Here is a 21,330-nt window from a genome sequence, read left to right as displayed (position 1 = left end):
ACACACACACACACACACTCACTCACCCACAGACACACACAGACACACACACAGTTTTTGGAGAAGCATCAGTTCATCTATGGCATGTTTTCGGGGTGGAAGGAATCAGGACTATCTGTCAAAAAACAATACAGATAGTATGATACAAGAAGGACATGGAGACTCCATGCAGAAAGCACTTCACCTGAGAACCAGAATGGAAAATTAAGCACTCTAGGAAAAAAATAGATATAAAAAGAAAGTCTGACCAGCTAGTATCTAACAAATATTTATTTCAGCACCCTAGGTGCATAGCAGAGGGGGTAGTTGGTGGCACAAAAGTTAGTGTTTCTGTTTCATAGCTCAGTGTCAGTTGTTTGAGCCTGCCATACAATTAGTGTCTGTTTACAGCTTGTCTGTTATTTGCATGTTTGTTTCTTTAATTATTCATACAGAAAACCACTGCTGTTGTGACTAGGCTCATGGATGAAAAGTGTCTGCAAATATTGTTCAGTTTATCTATTTAACTGACAGTAAGTGTGTAAATAAGTAATACATAAATAAATGGTAGCGACATAAAAATTCAGATGGAAGTGTACCCTTTAAACCTAGCTACAAGGTTGGCAAAAAAACAGATAGCAGCCAAAAAACTACACCACGAATCAAGCACAAAAACCTGCCACTAGGTAAGTCCACATGAAGACAACTCCACATACTTGTGTATTAACAACAGTTTATTTTTGAGTGCTTTAGTCCTTCAAACGTATGAACTAAGACTTCTTCGGAACATAACCCCACCTTCCCAGAAAAACACTTTAATAGTAAAAGTCAATTGTGTGGCCAGTCAAACAGTACAAATGAATTAATTAAAATGAACTCTTCTCCTTGAGAACATGTATACATCAAGCTAAAACTGCTAAACACATAATAAATAAAAAGTGTGTGTGTGTGTGTGTGTGTGTGTGTGTGTGTGTGTGTGTATATACACACACACACACACACACACACACACACACACACACACACACACACACAATATTAGTATATATACACCCTAAAATAAATCCCTGTTAAATCTCAAAATGTATAAACAGGCTACTTGTAAAATCTTATTTTTGTAAAATCATTGTCACTTAAATAGATTGGCACTTAAAGAACAACAATGCAGCTCATAAAAATAATACATAAATATGCAGTTAAGAAGTAAAATAATAAATACGCACTAAAGTAGTCCATAGTAAATATACACTGAAGAATGGTTAAGATTTAGTTGCTTGCAACTTGAGAACACTGCTAAGAGAAATATTATCATTGAGCCCAGGGGATTTTGCATCATCCAACATTAACTGCCACATCAGTTCTTTATATTCTATAAGGGTTTCAAATGGGCCAAAGCTTGGATCCCTGGGGACCTTATCCAATTCTGCAAACAGAAAATTACCATAACCGGTACATATTAATGTATGTCTATGCAGGACATTTTTTTCATTGGCTCTTCTAATGTCATAGTAATGTTTGTAAATCCTTCTGCCCAAGGTCGTTTCTGTCTTGTATATATAATATGATTCACAAAAAACTACATGTAAATAACCCCACCAGCTGTGCAATTACATCCATCCATCAAATGTAAAGGTTTCTTATGGTCCTTAATAACCAGACTATCTCCTTCAAAAATATATTTGCATTGATAACAGTGACCATATTTTCTAGTCCCCTAATTAAAAAACTAATCTAGCATTAATATGTTTTTTTACCCACTCTTTCAAACCAACTTTTTAAGTTCTGATGTTTTTTTGTATACAAAACTGGGTTTGTTCCCAGGATTAATAATAATAATAATAATAATACATATTTGTTAATGAGGTAAACCAAGTGGATGCACAGTCCCTTTCCAAGGTCGACCCAGGAACAGTGTCTGGTTAAGTGACTTGCTCAAGGTCATACAGTAGGCAAATGAGGGCTGAGGGATTCAAACCCCGTACCACAGGGTAATTAAATGAAAGGCTGGTGTAGAAAGGCAAACACAATAACTCCTCGGCTTGGACATGGTACAAAAAGTTTATTACACACAAGAAAAGAACTCCAGGTTAAGCGCTTTCATCTGACACAAGCAGACTTCTTCAGAACAAAGACATACAGCTCCACTTTCATTTTATAATCATTATGGCGCCAAAAACCAATTATCAAAAAATGATGATTTAAAGGTGTATACAAAAAACGTCCTTATATGAAAACATGTCTTAATAATAAATCCTGTCTTAAAAATAAATCCTGTCTTAAAAATAAGGGACTACAGATCACAACCTTAACTTTTACACTAATTTCCAGATATCTTTTACATCTTCATCAAATTTTGAAATGTACCATTTCATGGAAATTATATTATTCACAGGCACTGCATCTGGTTGATAATTAAGTACCATAGCTGAAGCAAAATTATTTTTGTACATTTCATCAACCTCCTTGGGTCTGTCTATACCTTTATCTGACAAGGAAGCAAACATAGTATTTCTCCCGGTAGATACTTCACTTCTTGTACACTGCAGAACCTCCCTAGGATAACATCTTTCCATAAACATCATCAGCCCTTTGGCTTCCACTCACACTCCATCATCAACCACTGATAGCATCCTCTAATGATTTCTGCCCAGGGAAGCAGCCCTCTTTGCCATACAGTAGTTATGGCTCTGAAGTGAATGATGTAGGCCATCATTCAACCATGTTTTGTGTGCAAGGAATTTTACTGTCATAAAGGTCGTGCATATTTGGAAACGGTGCCTCATATAATAGCTATAGACATGCCAGTTTAGGCTTCTGATTGCCATATCTTCATAGACAACCAGGTGTGTAAGTGTTTATGAAATACCTGTATACTGGCTGAAGTCTGTCACGGCATATCAGAACATGGATCGTTAAATGAACCAGGGATAACTTGAGGTGGTAGAAAAGCCAGGGCCAGGATCTACTTGATCGATAAAGTGAAAATGAGTGATCTGCCATATAATCTTGTTGATTCAGTCATTGTACTTGTCTCCAAATAATTTGCTTTTGACAAAACCAACACTCTTCATAAACCAAAGTAGGGAGATTTTTTTTTGCAGAGCTCACATCCACCATTTCAGTCTGACAAGCTACACGTACTTTGGCTGTAAAGACAAATCTAAGTTCTCCACCAGCTTATGTACACTATCCCATAATAAGTATTCACCTTCTGAGACCTCTGACATGATCACATACATTAGAGGCAAACTATAAAACCATTCTAAGCATGAATTGTATGCACTTGACTGAAAAGTGCAGCTCACAGACTTTATGTAACATCTACAACGAAACAGATTTAGCTGCACTTAGGGCAATCAGATGCCTGAAGGTTGTTAGAAAAGGATACGTATGTTCTCTGGCATGTCACTTTGTAAGTATGTGTTGTGAGATGGTGAAAAATAAGTAGGATTCAGCAAAAGCAGATATTTTTAGAACTGAGTTTTGTTATGAACATTTAATTTAGTACAAAATCAGCCTTAATATTTAGCCTTTTTTTCTCAAGAGCTTCTAGAACCAGTTTTTATAAAATATTGCTTGACATATAGGTAACAGGGCACTTTTAATAACACAGAGCATGTGCTTGTAGTAATTTAGTAAACACCATGGCGTGTACGCATAGCTGCATTATTCTCATTATAGTAACAGTGTAGTTACTCCCAAGTTCAGTAAGTATATTGCCATATAATAATTTTTTACTTAAAAACTATTTCTCTAGGTTATTTGTTCATCTATTGTTATTTCAGTAAACTTCAGTTAGGATAGTTTTTGCTCAGCGTCTAATGATTTTGAGAGAGCTTATTATCATTAACAATGATATACAAATTCAGATAACCATAATAATTTGTTGCAGGATTCTCCATTTATATGTAATTGTAAAGCAAATTTGTGTGGCTGTGTGTGTGTGTGTGTGTGTGTGTGTGTGTGTGTATCTACATACCAAAACACTAATTTTTTTTTATTATCATGCATGTCAATCTGATACGCATGACATCTTGCTGCTTTTAAAACATCCACACTTAACCATTTTCAAGAGATTTATAAGGTGATTAATCTGTATCAAGTTAAAAAAGGATGAAGAGATAGAAAAATCATAAATGTCATCCAACAGACACTTTTAAACAGCAATCTAAAATCTACTACCCCCCCCCCACCAATAATAGATTTAAATACATTAATTCAGTCTATGAATTTAAATGGTGTAGGCCAGAAGAAATTTCTGGAATACCATTCATAGATGTGGTATACACAATTGTGGAATATAGCAACATTTTGCTAGTCTGTGTATTTCTTTGTATCTGTATGGAAGCTAAACACTATTTTAAATTATTTCAAACTGTTGTTAATAGTAACTGATATGGTATATGATTTTATTAAGTTTAAGTTCTTGCTAAGTTTATTGAGAAGCTCAACTGTATCACTCAATATTACTGGGACATTAATAATGGAGCCAAAAAAGTAGATTTCCCCCACATATTCCAGTTGAAAATTTACAATCACCCATCTGTTCATCCAAACTGATTTTAATGGTTGCCAGGGATATACTCTGGGTAATATATAATGGGACCCTATTCCAGAAATGGCACTACCTTGTGTGACATTCGCTATTTTACATGGAATACTAGTTTTAATCTAAAGTGCCTAGGTATAAGCACTATAGCAAACTATTAAACGTGACCATAATACCCCTAAAGTATGTCTTACTGCTTTGTAAGGCGAATTCAAATAACATTTTTCATTTGTATGCTTCTTCACTTAGAAGAATTTTGCATTTCTTTTGACACATTTCACTTTTCTTCCTTCTATCTGTATCTTTTTTAAAAAGCTGATTACATAGAAAACTTAAGATGGCATCATGACATTTTCTATTGTTTACAGCTGTATCCTATAAAACAGTCCTTCTACGTGTCTGCTGCCATGTCTGTACTTTACTTTTGTGCATACAATTAAATATATACATTTTCTTACTAATATGCTATTATTTGATTAGTTATATTTATTGCTTTCTACCCGAATTTCAGCTGAAAGGGTGAATAGTCCATTCTAATTGCACATTAAATACTTTTGTAACTAAATAATTAAATAAATAAAATGATTTTTTTTCATACAACATTTATTCCTCAAGCACTGTAATGGTCCACATCATCTTGTCATGTTCTTTAGTATGGTTTACTGTTTCTCCCAATAGACATGTAATGATTTTTTTTATATCTCAGAGGTTGCAGATGTAGGGGTTTGTTGGTCTTATCACTGCTGCTGTTTGGTTTCTGAAAATGTACTAGTACTGGTTCATAGATTAGTACTAGGCTAACCGCCCTTATGGGACATTTTTAATCCTAGCCAATTATCCCATGTTACATGGAGAGAGCTAGCAAGTTAGGCTGGTGCACAGCAAATGAACATGCTAGATCCGAAAAAAGAAAAAAGCCAGCACCAAGGAGGATCTTTAGAAAAAGGTTTTATTTTAAATTGAAACTAGACCGGTTTCAGCGACAAGGCTTTCATCAGTAGTACATTGAGCCATAATAATGAGTCATGATCTTATATAATTTCAATTAGTGGATTCAGTGACATCATTTCCTGTAATTTGAAAAAAGCAAAAAAAGTTAATAAACATGAAAAATTACCATTAGTAGAAAAAATAAAATGGAATACACATATTCATAAGCTTTGTTTGTTACATCTTGGTTCCTGGAATCAAACAAAATAGAATAAGATTAGAATGATGAGTTGGTATATCCGAAAATAGAGACCATAGTTATAAAGTACATAAAACATAGTCCTAAATATATACACAAGAAATATATTTAGGTACATTATATATATTAGTATATATATACCAACTACATCATCATTAATATGCTGGAATGCAAAAAAGTTGGAATGCAAAAAAGTTAACGATTACACAAAAAATTTTTGGTTGCACAAAAATTTGACATGTATTATTCACTGAAAGTAGCATGAATCATAATTTATCATTCAATCCCAGGGGGAAAAGCCCCCCAAGTTTGATAATCCACCTCTTTTCTTTAACATTTAAGATGTCATGCCAGCCTGTTTTAAATGATCGATTACCTGTGATGCGATCAATAATAGCAAATGAGAATTTAGCAGTAGAATGTTTGATGGAGTGTCTGTATAATGCATTGGTTAGTCTCTTGTTCCTGATATCTCCAAGATGTTCAGAGATCCTGACACGAAATTGTCTGGATGTTTGGCCAATATAAAATGCCTGACATGTGCACATAGCAAGATATATTATCCAGTCCGAACTACAATTACCAAAAAATTCAATGTTATATATTTGTCCGGTGTTTTTGCTAGTGAAACTGGTTGTTTTAAAAATATAACTACAAAAACTGCAGTGTCCACATGGGTAAATGCCTATGAGTTTGTCTCCAGTGAGTGTCCTTTGTGTAAGGTTATCATCGATAGCTCTTGTTCTTTTATAATGTGAAAATAATGAACCTAATGTTTTGCCTTTCCTGTATGAAAAGTAAAATCGTTCTCCTAGGTAATCTTCCAAAAGGGGATGTGAGTTAAGTATGTTCCAATGATTATTGATTACGTTAACTAAGTTCCAACTGTTTCTGCCATAGGTCGTAACAAATCTACATAAGTCAGATTCATTGTTGCCGGGTCCAGTGTTGTATTTAATAAGAGAGTCCCTGGATTTGGTATGGCTGAATTGGACTGCTGAATCAATGATTCGTGGGGAATAACCCCTGGATAGAAATCTTTTAGTTAAATCCATTTGATGGTTATTAAAATCGTCATTTGAAGAACATATTCTTTTGATCCGCAGGAATTGAGATTTTGGTATATTTTTAATAATGTGTTTAGGATGGAAACTTTCCGCATGCAAAAGAGTATTATATTGTGGGAATTTTCTGTGAACAGACATTTTCAGTGTGTTATCAGACTGTCTTGTTAAGTGAACGTCCAAAAAACTAATTTCTCTCTGATTATATTCCACAGTAAATTCAATACCCCAGATGTTCCCATTCAAATGCTCAATAAATTCCTGGAGGTATTCCTGACCTCCTTTCCATACTAGCCAACAGTCGTCCAGGTATCTCCTCCATATATCAATTTCCGGTAAATATATATTATGCATAGGGTCATATATAATCTGTTCTTCAATGTAACCCATAAAGAGGTCTGCATATATGGGTGCAAATGATGCACCCATGGCCGTGCCTTGTAGTTGCCAATAGCAGTCCTGTTGGAAATGAAAAACATTTTTCGTGAGAATGTGTTCCACCATGCATACCAGTAGTGTATTCATCCCCGGGGGGTATAAATTGGTTTTGTTTAGCCAAAAATCCAAGGCCATGAGACCCGCCCAATGTGGGATACTGGTGTATAAAGAGGATACATCCAGAGTACACATCAACCATTCTGGGTCCAGTTGAGATTCGGAGACAATCTGCAGAAATTCCGTCGTATCCTGGATTCTGGCCCGAACATATGATAAACATATGGCTGATAAATAGACTTATGAATTTTGGGAAGTAAATAAAGTTGTTGTTTGGCAGGATCCTTAACCATCAAAGCATGTACCAATTCTGCATCCCATACGCTCTTTCTAACCTCCGGAACAGTATGGTCCGTAAGGATGTAACACAAAGCTCAATTAGTTATAAAATAAGCAGTCCAGATGCCATAAATCCAAATGTGTGTCGAGCGAAAAATCCCCAACTACAGACACAAAAAATGGCTACCCGAATGGTAGATCCTCCAAACGCCAACAGCCAGCAAAGAAAGGAAGGCAATGTTACATGAAGGGAGCTAGCAAGTTAGGCTGGTGCACGGCAAGTGAACATGGTAGATCCGAAAAAAGAAAAAAGCCAGCACCAAGGAGGATCTGTAGAAAATGGTTTTATTTTAAACTGAAACTAGACCGGTTTCAGCGACAAGGCTTTCATCAGTAGTACATTGAGCCATAATAATGAGTCATGATCTTATATAATTTCAATTAGTGGATTCAGTGACATCATTTCCTGTAATTTGAAAAAAGCAAAAAAAGTTAATAAACATGAAAAATTACCATTAGTAGAAAAAATAAAATGGAATACACATATTCATAAGCTTTGTTTGTTACATCTTGGTTCCTGGAATCAAACAAAATAGAATAAGATTAGAATGATGAGTTGGTATATCCGAACATGCTTAGTCGCTTGAATCTACACATGGTTTCCAGTTGGTAATATTCATCATTCTGATTTTTTACCACATATTGGATTCATTTTGTATTGCTATGGGTCGATGAGGCAACTCCTATTCATTTTGACTTCGTTGCAAATTATATTGGGGCTGTCGATATCGTACTGGTGATGCAGCTTGGTTATACTATCAAACGCTAGATTGTACACGTACTTTCTAGTTGTTTGTGCTTATTATCATCTTTGATCTATACATCTTTGGGCTTATTTATGCAGTGCTTTGGTTGTGTTTATTTTTATCATTCCAAAAAAGGGCATATGTAGAACTTATTAATTTTGGACATCCATTTATTCAACAAATATTTGTAACGCAAGGATATCTAGGACCAGCAGGATATTTCGTTGGTTTCTTCATTGGAATATATCTTGAATGGACTAAATCCACATCACTTTCCAGGTACTGTACGATTTTATTTACAACGACATACAGGGACATTGATTCCATTATCTATGTTCGTGGGGCTACGATCAGCGCCTCACGTATTTTTCTATTAAACTGTATTTTCTGGTTTGGGCCCAGCCGTTCATCTCAATATTTGAATACACCATTGAAATAACTGTTGGAGGTTTATTGTGTCAGTGACATTCGATCCAGGACTTATGGATGAGCGTTTTGCGCCTATATCTACATGTGAACTTTATACAATATATTATTGTTGTTTATGAGCCACAGTAAAGGCACCAGGTTGTATATTATTCAGTAGACACTTATAACATATGTACAATATATAACAGCGGTGTTCTGTTTGCATCTAACATTTTGTGTTTGCACTTAATATTTTTCGTGATTTCAGGAGATACTTTTCAAAAACAGAGGTTCTTTATAGCTTATGTGTTTGGTAGTATTTGCTTTATTACAATCTACATTTGCTGTTCAGTGTGTTTACATATATACATTGTTTATTTCATCTATTGGGTTAATTGATATAACTATATAGGCACAGTTTTTGTAATTTATCACAACTAAATAGATTTGCCTATAGTATACATGTACCCTTGTCTTTCTAACTAGGGTGTGTTTGAACAGGATATACTATACCTGGCACAAGCATTTGCCTCTGAGATTTGTCTAGGTATTGTGCTCTTACAGGCTCACTATTATATTGGTTTTATGACCAGTTCAGTCTTATTTATCTGGGGGATAGTATTGATAACTTACATTTTTTTGAGGAGATCACAGTTTTACTTTCAGAAAAAATATTTGTTATACATATATTGTTATACCACTGTTTCTCATGATTCAACTTGACTTATTTTGACTAAGTTTTTGCTACCATTGGAAGGCATACAGGGCAAGATACTGATACATACTTTGCAAGGAATAATTCAATTGTTTATTATTGCAGCCTTTTTTGTATGAATACATTTGTTATTCATGAGGATTTATTAGATGTACAGTCTAACTATCTGATGCTTCAACTCTTTTTGACCACCTTATTTTCATATTTATAAAGGTGAAGCTACTATGTCTATGATTACATCTTGAGGAAGTATAAGTACATCCAATTTTTTTCATGCAGCTAGTTTAATTGTTTATCTGCAATACAGATTTTCTTGCCTTCATGGGATGCTCTATGGATGTTGAATAACAATTAATACATATTACCTAGATTCAGGCATACAATATCACTTAACATTTCAGAAATACTTTTGTATTTCATATTTTGATCATTGTGTTTACAACTTTTATGATCTTTTTCATCATTATAGCAATCAACATCACTATTTAGTGATTTTTATGATTACAATTGCTATCTAGGTCTATGCCACTGGTCAATTTAAACAACAACAATTTCTTTAATTACTCCTGGTTTGTCACAAAATCTTTAATATTGCACTCATACATCAATATAAGTTCATGAGTGCTTTTTGTACCATTGTATTCTGGGAATTACATATGGATATGCATTTCTCACAGATAAAAATACACATCTAGTCTTTTTTTGATTACTTGGACCTACACTCTTTTGTGATTCAAATTGTCATTTTCCTATTAGATAACACATATAATTTGCTCATTCAACCAAAAAAATTTTTGTCAGTCCAGTTCATATTTCTTTTACGGTTCTTAGCAACTCATTGTCATGGATCTTAAAAAATTATTATCTGGTTTATGCTCCGATAAGGATGACTTAAAAATTTTTGGAATTGGCACTGATTCCAGGAACCAAGATGTAACAAACAAAGCTTATGAATATGTGTATTCCATTTTATTTTTTCTACTAATGGTAATTTTTCATGTTTATTAACTTTTTTTGCTTTTTTCAAATTACAGGAAATGATGTCACTGAATCCACTAATTGAAATTATATAAGATCATGACTCATTATTATGGCTCAATGTACTACTGATGAAAGCCTTGTCGCTGAAACCGGTCTAGTTTCAGTTTAAAATAAAACCTTTTTCTACAGATCCTCCTTGGTGCTGGCTTTTTTCTTTTTTCAGATCTACCAATTATCCCATGTCAGAATCAAACCCTGCACCTTGTGTTTCTAAGGTAAGCACCTTAACCATTACGCCAACCTCCCACCCCCTTGTAAACATTATTGCAAGATAAATAGCCCTCTGACTCAGTATTTGGAAGACTGGGATAAGTATTCTTATCTCTAAGTTATGACAACTTTTGGATAAGAGAAACTTAAGAGTAAAGCCAACTATGTAAGGGATTTTGAGTAGAGGGCCAATAGAAAACAGTCAATAGAAAGTTATTTCTGCTGACCCGGAATTTATGAGTACAGAGTTTAATGTTTTACAAGTATATGTTTTTTTTTTCCAAAAAAAAAATAATTTTGACTTAAAATCAACAGAAGGTACCAAAGTTTGCATACTGGACCTACATAAGACAAGCACATATCCTTTGGGACTCTTGTCACTTTTTGGACCATGTTTAAGACTGCTGTTTCATTAGTAATATAACTTATACCTGTTGATATCATACATTTATTAATTGTATTCTATTCCACACAGTAGTGGCATGAACTTGTTTACTGAAGCCTTAGCTATTCCAATATTAGTACTGGATTTGTCAGGCTAATTTCTGATTTTATGAATTTAATTTTAGAGAATTCATATTTTTGCTGGGGTATTCTTTAAACAAAAATGGTGTGGCGATGGGTGCAATGTATGCACCTATATATGCAAACATTGTCATGTACATATAGGAGACTAAGTAAATCCTTTCTCCTGAATTTTCTGGATTCATCCGATTATATTTAAGGTTTCTGGATGATATGTACAGTATATGGAATGGTGATTCAGTTTTATTAAACAATTTTTTGTTATATATTAATTCTACCACTGACTTCCTTCATTTTGCATCCACCTGAACTCCTGCATATGTACACTATCTCAATGTCAGTATTTATAAAAAAATGACAGAAAGAATGTTTGAATTAACTATTTATTTTTATAAATCAACCTTTTTTTACTCTTATATGAATCTGTTTTCTTTACAAATTATTGCTTAACTATCTATATTCCTCTCATTTTTTTTCTTTTGCAATTGTAGTTGCACTCTAAACTAATTACTTATTCTTGACATTACTGGCTTTATAGTAACTATTTTCTTACTCAGGTAATCTTGATATTAACTATACTACACTATAATGCAGCTCTTAACTTACAACCATTACCACTTATTTTATCATGGACTGAAGAGCTGAGCTGTCCGTATAACACTTATGGCTCTGTGCCTACAGGTGCAGTTCATACAGCAGCTTCCTCTAGTCTTTAACTTATTGTACAATCAGTATTTCTCAGAAACATCATGGTAGTGTTGTCGTTATAATGAATGTACTGTCTGCTTTTAGCCTGGTGTTGTGGTTGAAAGTGATCCTTGGACCAGTTCACTTCTCTCTTTCTTACAAGTTGCAGGGAACTTCTAAAGTGACTGTGGACAGCCACCACTATCCTCAGAGTTTTATTGGCAAAAGGAGGAAATGGAAGTAGGTTGCCATGTCTTTCTTCCATATCACACACACACACACACACACACACACACACACACACACACACACACACACACACACACAATTTACAGTCCCCGATCCTCCTAATGCAGTTCTTTGGAATTTTTTTAATAGGTTAATTAATAAAATAAGCCAACACCTATGTGTTATCAGTCATCTATACCGCTTTCCCTATTGAAGATGTTGTAAAGCTCTTTGTGATGGATGGAAAAAATCCTGCTTTCCTATAGTACTTGTGCGAGCTGGTCTTCATCCTCTAAAAAGCTGTCAGATGTTTGCTGTCAGTGGGTCTGGTGCCAACCTGACAGCTACTTCAGCTTTGCAGAGCAGCGTGTCCTGAAGATAAACACAGATGAGTGGCTACTACCTTGGAATTCATTTTACTCACATAACATAGACATTTTGGAAGATTCAGGGGGTATGGAAGGGGCTAGAAGCTCTATGACCTTCTCCCTTTCACCTCAATCCATTTCTTTTAAAGCAGGATTCCCATGTAGACTATGTTTCTCCATCCCCCCATAAGACATGTAAATTTCATGACTCATTAAAAATGTCAAAATGTCAAGCATTCTGTTAAATTCCAGGATTCTTTCCAACATAAAAATGAGGATAGATGTTGAAATACCTGACGTTTACAGAGCTTCTTCCTCAAAATTTGTAGTCATGTAGTACAGTGATAAGAAAGGTGCCAAAAAGAGAAGGAAAGACACATGAATAAACGTTTTCTTCTGTAGCCCTTAACATAAAGGCAGTCTCTAGTTATTTGACGTAGTGTATCATGCATTTAGAAAGCTACTCAAGTCTGACACTGTACATCACTAACAGATTCAGAGCACCTGGTATACTTTTTTTAAAAGTTTGTGTTCTGTTGTAGCATACCTCCAGTGCAAAACACTGCAGTGTTCCATTATTTGGATATCTGTTTGAACACCATTCACTAATGTCTCACAACAGAACATGTGCATCAAATGGCCATCATGGGTAACCTAGTAAATCCTAATTGCAATTCATGTAATTTACCTTGTTCATAATGCTAGTTACCAGGTTTTGTGTATTTATTTATTGCATTTGTTAACCGGGAAAGTTCACTGGGCCTAGAAAAAGACCATTTTCAGTGGAGGCTCTGGGAGAAAAGCTCCAACATTAACACATAACAAAGTGAAATATTTACAGACAGAACTAGGTATGTTGAACAGTATTTTCACATTCAAAGAAATAAGACATAAAATTAATAGCTCCAACTTTAATACATAACAAAGTGAAATATTTACACACAGAGCTAGGTATGTTGAGCAGTATTTTCACATTCAAAGAAACAAGACATAAAATTAATAGCAAAGCAGTGATAATGTTTACAGTCAAGGTGTAAATTTAAGGTACAGATGGCATACACTCAGGTAATACTTAAGTAAAAAAATGTACATCTGCAGTATACTTAGCAGAGAAGAATTGAGTTAGGGGGGAAAGGAGGATGAAGGAAGGGCTAGAGGTGGAAGAGTCAGACTGAGGTGGCAGCAAAGGAGTATGTATAGTAGAGAGAAGGAGTGGAGAAGTTTGTAGTTTGAATGGTTAAAGTTGAGACTCCAGAGAGAGAAATCAGATGTTGCAGTAAGTTGTTGGGGTGCAGGAGCGTAGCCAGTGAGAGGAGAGATGTAGTTTGAGGGAGTTTTTGAAGGTGGCAGGATTGCTGATACTTGTATGTGATGGAGGGAGATTATTCCATAACTTAGAGACGGTATGAGAGTACAACATTTGGCCAGCTGAGGGCGTGGGTTTATTGACTGACAGTAGCATTTTGTTTTCAGACCTGAGGTGGTGATTAGGGTGGTACATGATCAGTATAGAGGAAAAGGCAGGGCAGGATTCAGGTTGGTAGATTATTTTGTGGGCTGTAGTTAATTGTAGGAAAGTGAGGTGGTGAGGGGATTCTAGCCAATTTAGTTGATGCAAAAAGGAGCAGTGGTGGATGGAAAATTTAGCATTTGTGGCAAATTTAGTGACTTTGTTGTAGCAAGAGTCTAGTTTTGATTTTAAGTTGGACTGTAGATTGGTGAGGATGGGAGCGCCATATAGAAGAGTTGGAAGCAGGAAGGATGAGGCTAGGGCTATTTTAGTGGAGTGGCTAAGAAAGTAGTTGTGCCTATAAAGGGCACCTAGCTTTTGATGTTTTTTTTTAATGTTGCTGTAGATGTGAAGGTCAAAAGTTAACTTGTCATCGATGATGACACCTAACAGTTTGGTACTAGGGACAACTTCAATGGTAGTGTTTTGGGAATGAACAGCGAAAAGTGATTTGTCAATGGAGTTAGATTTTGTGGGGGTAAATACTAAGAGTTTAGTTTTATTGAAGTTAAGGGCAAGATCATAGTCCTGTCACTACTCTTCATGACAAATCAGTGTCTGAGAGATGAGAGTTGTTTGTATGTGCTCTTCAGAGGTTCCTTGGCTTAAGTCAGAATGGCATCACACTTGTGCATTTTGCACAAAATAGCAGTGGTCCTTCATCTCAGCAAAATAGGAGAGAAAAAAGTTTCTACAAATCCTGCAAGGAGGAAGTGAATGTTTTGACATGGGGTAATGAACAGTGTCCTTACCTGATAACCAAATACCTTATTTCAGCAGTCACTTCCCTGTCAGACCCACAGACCCCAGGCCTGAAAACAGAAAATGGAAATCCTAGAAAAAGTATTTAAGAAATATTCTCATATTTTGGGAGAATATGCACATTTTTTTCACTGCAACCAACAAGTCCAAACTTCCAGGTTTCTAGTTTCTCCTCCTTATTTTTACTTGTCATGCTTAGCATCTGTGATAACCTGGTAGTTTCCCAATGTAAGTATCCCTTGGTGGCCACTCGATTTACTGGAGAGATTGACAAGACAGGGAGTTAACCATGATAACCCAACTGTTAACAAAAAACAGCTCAGTCATGACATTAATTACATGGCCTTCATCTCCTCTAGATTCAAAATCATCTTCTATATGGGATAGCTTTTGATCTTCAAGTCATACAAGACCTGGTGATCCCACCTTAATTAGGGCATCAACGATATACTACTGGTTAGGTCAACCTGAGGTCATTATCACCATCATCATCATCATCGGAGGTGATGATTTCCTGCTTTAACGAGTACTCTAAGGAGAAGAACATGGCTAAACCATCAGCAGCAGCAGCAGTACTTTATTTAGCACAAAGTTAAAACAGTTTTACTTCAGTTTTATTTAACACAGTGTTTTAAATGCTGTATACACTGTGACTGTCACGTTTCACTGCATGTATTTCTATGATGTGTGTGCATTGCATTCAACTTAGGTACCATACTGCCAGTAATGACTGGAACCTCTTGTTTTAATACAGAAGCGACTTTCAGACAGATGTGAAGTGGATATCCCAAACACATTTGAGCAAAGAGTCCATGTAATGCTGCACAAGATAGGTGTAAAAGGCCAGTCATCTGACTCAAAGAAAAAGCAAGTAAGTAACACTTGCTCAGTTATGTATCTTTGGGAACCTAAGCCAGGTAAGTAGTGGAAAGTGAAAAAAGTCCTGTGATTTTGGGCGCATGTGGTGAGTAAGTGACAAAGAAGAAACTTACTGACAGACATTATCATTGAATGAAGGCATGGTATATACCATCCCGAGGTGAAACTCATTTTGAGCCATAAAAAAGTATGTCAAGGTAAAGATAAGTATAGTGTCAGAAGGTTAATCTGTGCCGTGGAAGGAAATGACAACAAAGGAAATTTCCTGGCATGAGATTTGTGGAGTAAATCCCTTTTATTCATATTAAAATACTCTCTAATTCCTGTGCTTGGATATTTCATTAGTTTTGAAGTATATCAACTGCACAGCAAATACAGGTAGTGAATGAAGTAAAGAGATTAAATAAGTACATGAACGATTAAATAACGAAAGAAAATGGGATGAGAAGAGCAGTAGATTCCCTTTTTTTTTTAAACAGTCCATAAAAGAATTAATGTATTTTGCAGCCATTGTGAAAGTCTGGGTCAGTTTGTAACTAAATTTTTGTCTCTAAATTTTCAAACACCGATGAGCCAAAATACCTGTAAATGAATTGCTGGCTTCTGTCCAGAGAAAGAATCCTGTGGATACTTTTACTTGATTATGTAAAAATTGGTTAGGTCATGTGATAAAAGCACAACTGAGATGTCACAATGCACTGCAAGGGCAGTCAGTCTAAGCTGGTACTGCTACAGTGCATGAGTTGGTTATCGGTAAGAGCTTAACGTATTAACGTCTTGAGCTTCTAATGAGCATCACCCCTTTGTGCTGGGTCCTGGGTTTGCCTCCTTCCATCTTCATTTGCATACAGTGTGACTACAATAAGTCATTTTTCCCGACATTTCTTATAGGTCACCCCCTGCCCCTCATCCCCAAAAAAAGGGAAATAAGGCAGATGTGCTTGGGGAGCTTAGATGGCTAACAGGTAAGATAAAAGTATAATTCATATATATAGAAAATGTACTTTAGATCCAGATTTTATTAATGAACTTAAAACTGATTAGGTATTGACTTTACTTATTGTGCTCATTCTACTAAGACTGCTTATATAGATGTTACTTTAATCAGGACTCAAAGAAATTAAATTGGTACTAATTTATAATGTAAACCTAATAGCGCCTTGGATTATCTCTGTGGTTTTTATTTTCATAGGTTCATAGGTTCATAGATTGGTACTAGGCTATCTGCCCGAAGGCATTTATAAGCCTAGCTAGAATGTGTTGGCTTTCGCCGCCCCCTTAGATTAGTTCCCTGTGCCTCTGTCCAGCAGAGCCACTGAATTGATCCCCGAGGTAAACTTTCTGTTTCCCATCCACTCATCAAGGTTTCTTTTGAAGAGTGTTAGCGAGGAGCTGTGCCTAATGTAGATTGGGATCTTGTTCCAAAGCATGGAAAGTCTCTGGGACAGGAATCTATCCCTCCAGCATGTCCTATTTATTGTTGTGGTGAGGTTTAGATCCCTAGAACATGTGGCTTGAGGGGATAAGGTTTTCTTTAGGTGGAGCATGTCCATCAATTCTTTGTTGGACATGGCCTTGTATGTCAGGCAGAGATCACCTCTGAGTAGGCGGTATGCAACCGAGTACAACTGGAGTTTCTTCAGCTGAGCTGGGAATCTGTTTGAGGCCAGTGATCCTCTTGATGAGGTACTTCTGTGGTCTTTCCAGCTGTTGCAGGTGTCTTGTAAGGTACATCCCAAATGGGGTGTTGTACTCTATGATGGGTCTGATGAGTGATGAGTAGAGGGGCACAATGACCTCTTTTGATCTGGATGCGAACCCTTTTGTGATTAGGTGGGTCACATAGAAGGATTTTCTAACCACTTTGGTAATGTGATTATCAAAGGTGAGATTACTATCTACTTGGGTCCCCAAATCCCTTATTACGTCTTCCGTATTTAGGGGACTAACACCTATGAAGTAGTTTGTGGGTACTTTGTTTTTTCCAAAGGGGATGACTATGCACTTTTTGGCATTTAGCTTGCGGCCATGATTTTGACACCAGGTATCCGTCTCAGTAAGATCCTTTTGGAGGATGTCTGTGTCAGCCGGAGAGTCAATTATAGCCCCTAGTTTGCAGTCGTCTGTGAACTTGGTCAGCCATAGTCCTCCTGTGCTTGCCTGTACCTCTGAGAAGTATATGGCTCAGTCCTAGGACCCCTGGGGAACGCCACTTGGAATCAGTTTAGAGTCAGACCTAGCTCCCGCAACTCTCACCATGTGGGTTCTGTCCATGAGCCAGTTGGCAACCCATCTTGTGATGTAGGGGCTTATGTTCAGGCTGGTGAGCTTGTCTATAATACCAGAATGGGGAATGGTGTTGAAGGCATTAGCAATGTCTAGGTAGGCTGTATGTACCACCTTTCCCTCGTCTATAGCCTTGGTATCTGTCTCAAAGAAGTCCACCAGGTTTAGGAGGCATGATCTGCCCTTAACAAAGCCAAACTGGGTAGGGTCCAGTGTTTGGAGGTTCCCAATGTCTCTGTTAATGAGTTCCATGATAATACGCTCCATAGCCTTCATCCTAAACATCCAAGAGCTTCTCTTCCTAAAGGTGACTTTCATAGAGATAGAAGATTATGATCTGACAGGGAAGATATTTTGAAGCAATCTTGCATATTGCTAGAAATGTTTCTTAGGACAGGTTATGCTGAAAATTATGTTTTTCTGATAATTGGCAAGTTAATATTACCCAGAGATCTGAACAGTTGGTATCTAAAACTAAACATGGTAAAAATAAGGGGCCTGATTCCAAGAGACTTGCTTTCAGTGTAAGTGACCACGTATAATCAGAGCAGCCTGAGAGCAGGTTTTTTGGAATGTGGCCCCTGGCGTAAGCCTGTTTATAGTTAGGCCTTACACTGAAGTAAGTAATTTACACTGACAGTACATCTTTTGAAATCGAGGCAGACTTACACTGACAGCAGTGGTTTTGGAATTTGGTCCCAGCTGTTAACTGTGTGTTTGAATAAAACCCCTTTATTTATTTATTTATTTTTTATTATTATAAGAGCATGAGTGTGGCTGATTGTTTACTTAATCTGTTTTGAGAATGATTGACCACAGGGGTACTGTCACCTGTGGTGTTTGTATAGTCTGTCCTCTGATTTGCCAGATGTTTGATACTAGTAACTATATAAGAGTTAATGTGAGAGACAAATATAACTATACTAGTTGTGCAGTTATTTATGATATCCAAAGCCCCTATAAATTGTTTTAGAAAGTTGAAGCAAAAAGAGTCTTGACCACTAGATTCAAACAACATTTTAAATTGCAATGTTAGGGAGAGCTCATTCACAATTCATTATAATCTGTATCATAAATATAATTTGAAAGATTTAAAATTGTCTGTCTTGGAATCAAATTCATTATAGTACAGTAATGAGTTGATAACTCCATAGCATATCGCCTGCTCTGAGGTGATCTCTGCCTAACATATAAAGCTATGTCAAACCCAGAGCTGTTGGACATGCTACACCTAAAGAAATCCCAATCCCTCCGAGCTACATGCTCTAGGGACCTAAACCTTGTCACCACAATAAACAGGACATGCTGGAAGGATGGATTCCTGTCCCAGAGACTTCCCATACTCTGGAACAGGCTACCCATCTATGTCAAGCAAAGTTCTTCATTAGCACTCTTCAAGAAAAATCTTGATGAGTGGATGGGAAATAGGAAATACACCCTGGGGATCACTTCTGTGTCTCTGCTCGACAGTGGCACAGGAAAATAACTTTTTGGGTGGCGTAAGCCAGGGAACCTTGTTGGCTAGGCATACATAGGCCCTTGGGCCGATAGCCTAGTACCTACCTATGAACCTATGATAATAAAAAGAAAATTGCAATATAAAGAAATTATTTTTTAACTTAAAGTTTAATACTTTGGTACCTAATGATTTAAATCAAAGTTTTAAATGGAAAGTGTTTCTTAAATAGTTAATCAGGAACGTGGTGATGTAGCCATTGGAAGCCTGTTGGAGTCACCCAGGATACCTCTGGTGCATGTCTTCTTCACAGGCCATTGCTGACATTACTCTATTCCAACACATGAGAGACTGGGAGTAGAGTGCGGTAGAGCCAGCCATGCATTGTCAAAATTAAGGGACTGGGAATAGATGAGACAGAGCCAGCCATGCACTGTGAGAATCTCTCAAAGGAGGTGCTGCAGATCCATGGCCCTGGGAAGTGTGCATTAAGCTCACTGAGCAACCATCTCATAGTTCATTTTCAATGTGGGAGTGCAGAAGCATGCACTTGTAAGGAAGGTGAAGGCATTATGGGCCTCTACAGTGATGCAGACCACATGTCACTCAACCTAGAGGTACAGTTAGGCTATCACAAATTCTGTTATTGCTGAGATGTTAGTGAGGGCATGAGAAATACCCTCATGACTGCCTGAATGATGAGCTCCCCCATTGCTCTGACTTTGATCCTCTGTGTAATTCTTGGGTAGGGGAATGACTGGCCCATACCTGATTGGAGACAGGCTGCTGATCAGCACACATGGAGGCAAAACCACATGTACCCCCAACTGGCCCAGATTCAGAGAACTATGAACTGGAGTGCCAGGCTGGGGAGGACTGGGACTGAATAATAATAATACCTGCTCATATCCCCTAAAGGAGTACAGGAGTGCTCTTCAAGCAGGGAAGGACTGTAAGTGCAGTATATGTAAAATGACTTGTGAGTGTACACAGGATAAATACACTGTGGCTGAGAACTGTGGGTACGCAGAGGCATGCATCTGTAAAGAGCTCAGGGTAATAGGTATTATGCCACATTTAATGGCTAAAGTGGTGAAGACTGGAGGAGCATACAAATTATCTTTGCTCCCATTGCATTGTCAGTTGGGTCCACAGGCTGTTACTTGTCCCTCCTGGTGTTTTCTGGCACCGGGAAAAGGGCTGGAGTGAGTAGGTCTTTCAGATGAAGAAAAAAAGGATGTTTATGTTGAGAAACTGAAGCTAAATGTCCCACACAAAAAATATTAAGTATTATGCTTGCTATAGTGTTACGTTTCTTCCATCTTCTTTTCATTTTATTGGTGGGGGGGGGGTGAATGAGTTTTTGAGAAGACTAAGGGTCAGTGTTCATGGAGAAGAACAATGACCAAAAAGAATCGTACAAAAATAGAAATACCTTAGTCTACAGGTTTGCTTCACTCTTCTTTCCACCTAATTAGGCAGAGAAAGAATGAACCTGTTGAGAGAAATGATACTGTGTTAATGGGAATGAACAGTGACCAAAATAAATCTTACTGAAAAGTATAGTGCTTGCAAAATGCTACATGTTTATAAAGATGTCTCAGTCTACATGTCTGTTTCCATTTTCCTTCCAGCATATTTTGATACTGTTCATTTTGGTTCTTAAATATCACTTTTAAAAATGAGAAAAGCACTTCAGGAAGGCAGAGATACACTTTGCTAATCTTAAACTTTGCTGATCACTATCAGCAACTGTGGCTACTACTAGCCCCAAGCTTCTGCACTTATGAAATAAGGCCCTTTGTACCCCTTGGACCAAATTACCTATCTGAATCTGACAGCTTTTATTGTATTTCTCTGTGTTGTATTATCTGCAGATAACACAAATCAGGAA

General features: G+C 36.7%; 1 protein-coding gene across 3 annotated transcripts in view; it reads left to right on the top strand.

Annotated features, from left to right (window-relative positions):
• Positions 1-21,330, top strand: part of LOC122809736 (capping protein, Arp2/3 and myosin-I linker protein 2-like) — a 1,549,910-nt gene that overhangs the window by 1,339,623 nt on the left and 188,957 nt on the right. For all 3 annotated transcript variants that reach the window (XM_044081444.1, XM_044081445.1, XM_044081446.1), the window contains exon 31: positions 15,570-15,686. In XM_044081444.1, coding sequence (XP_043937379.1) covers positions 15,570-15,686 — 117 coding nt within the window. The remainder of the gene's footprint in view (positions 1-15,569; positions 15,687-21,330) is intronic.

The sequence above is a fragment of the Protopterus annectens genome, chromosome 8.part0 (genome assembly GCF_019279795.1).
Source record: "Protopterus annectens isolate FY-2018-M chromosome 8.part0, PAN1.0, whole genome shotgun sequence".
In the NCBI taxonomy this organism is placed as follows: domain Eukaryota; kingdom Metazoa; phylum Chordata; order Ceratodontiformes; family Protopteridae; genus Protopterus; species Protopterus annectens.
Note: the sequence above shows the minus strand (reverse complement) of the source record. Positions and strands in the feature narration are given on the sequence as shown.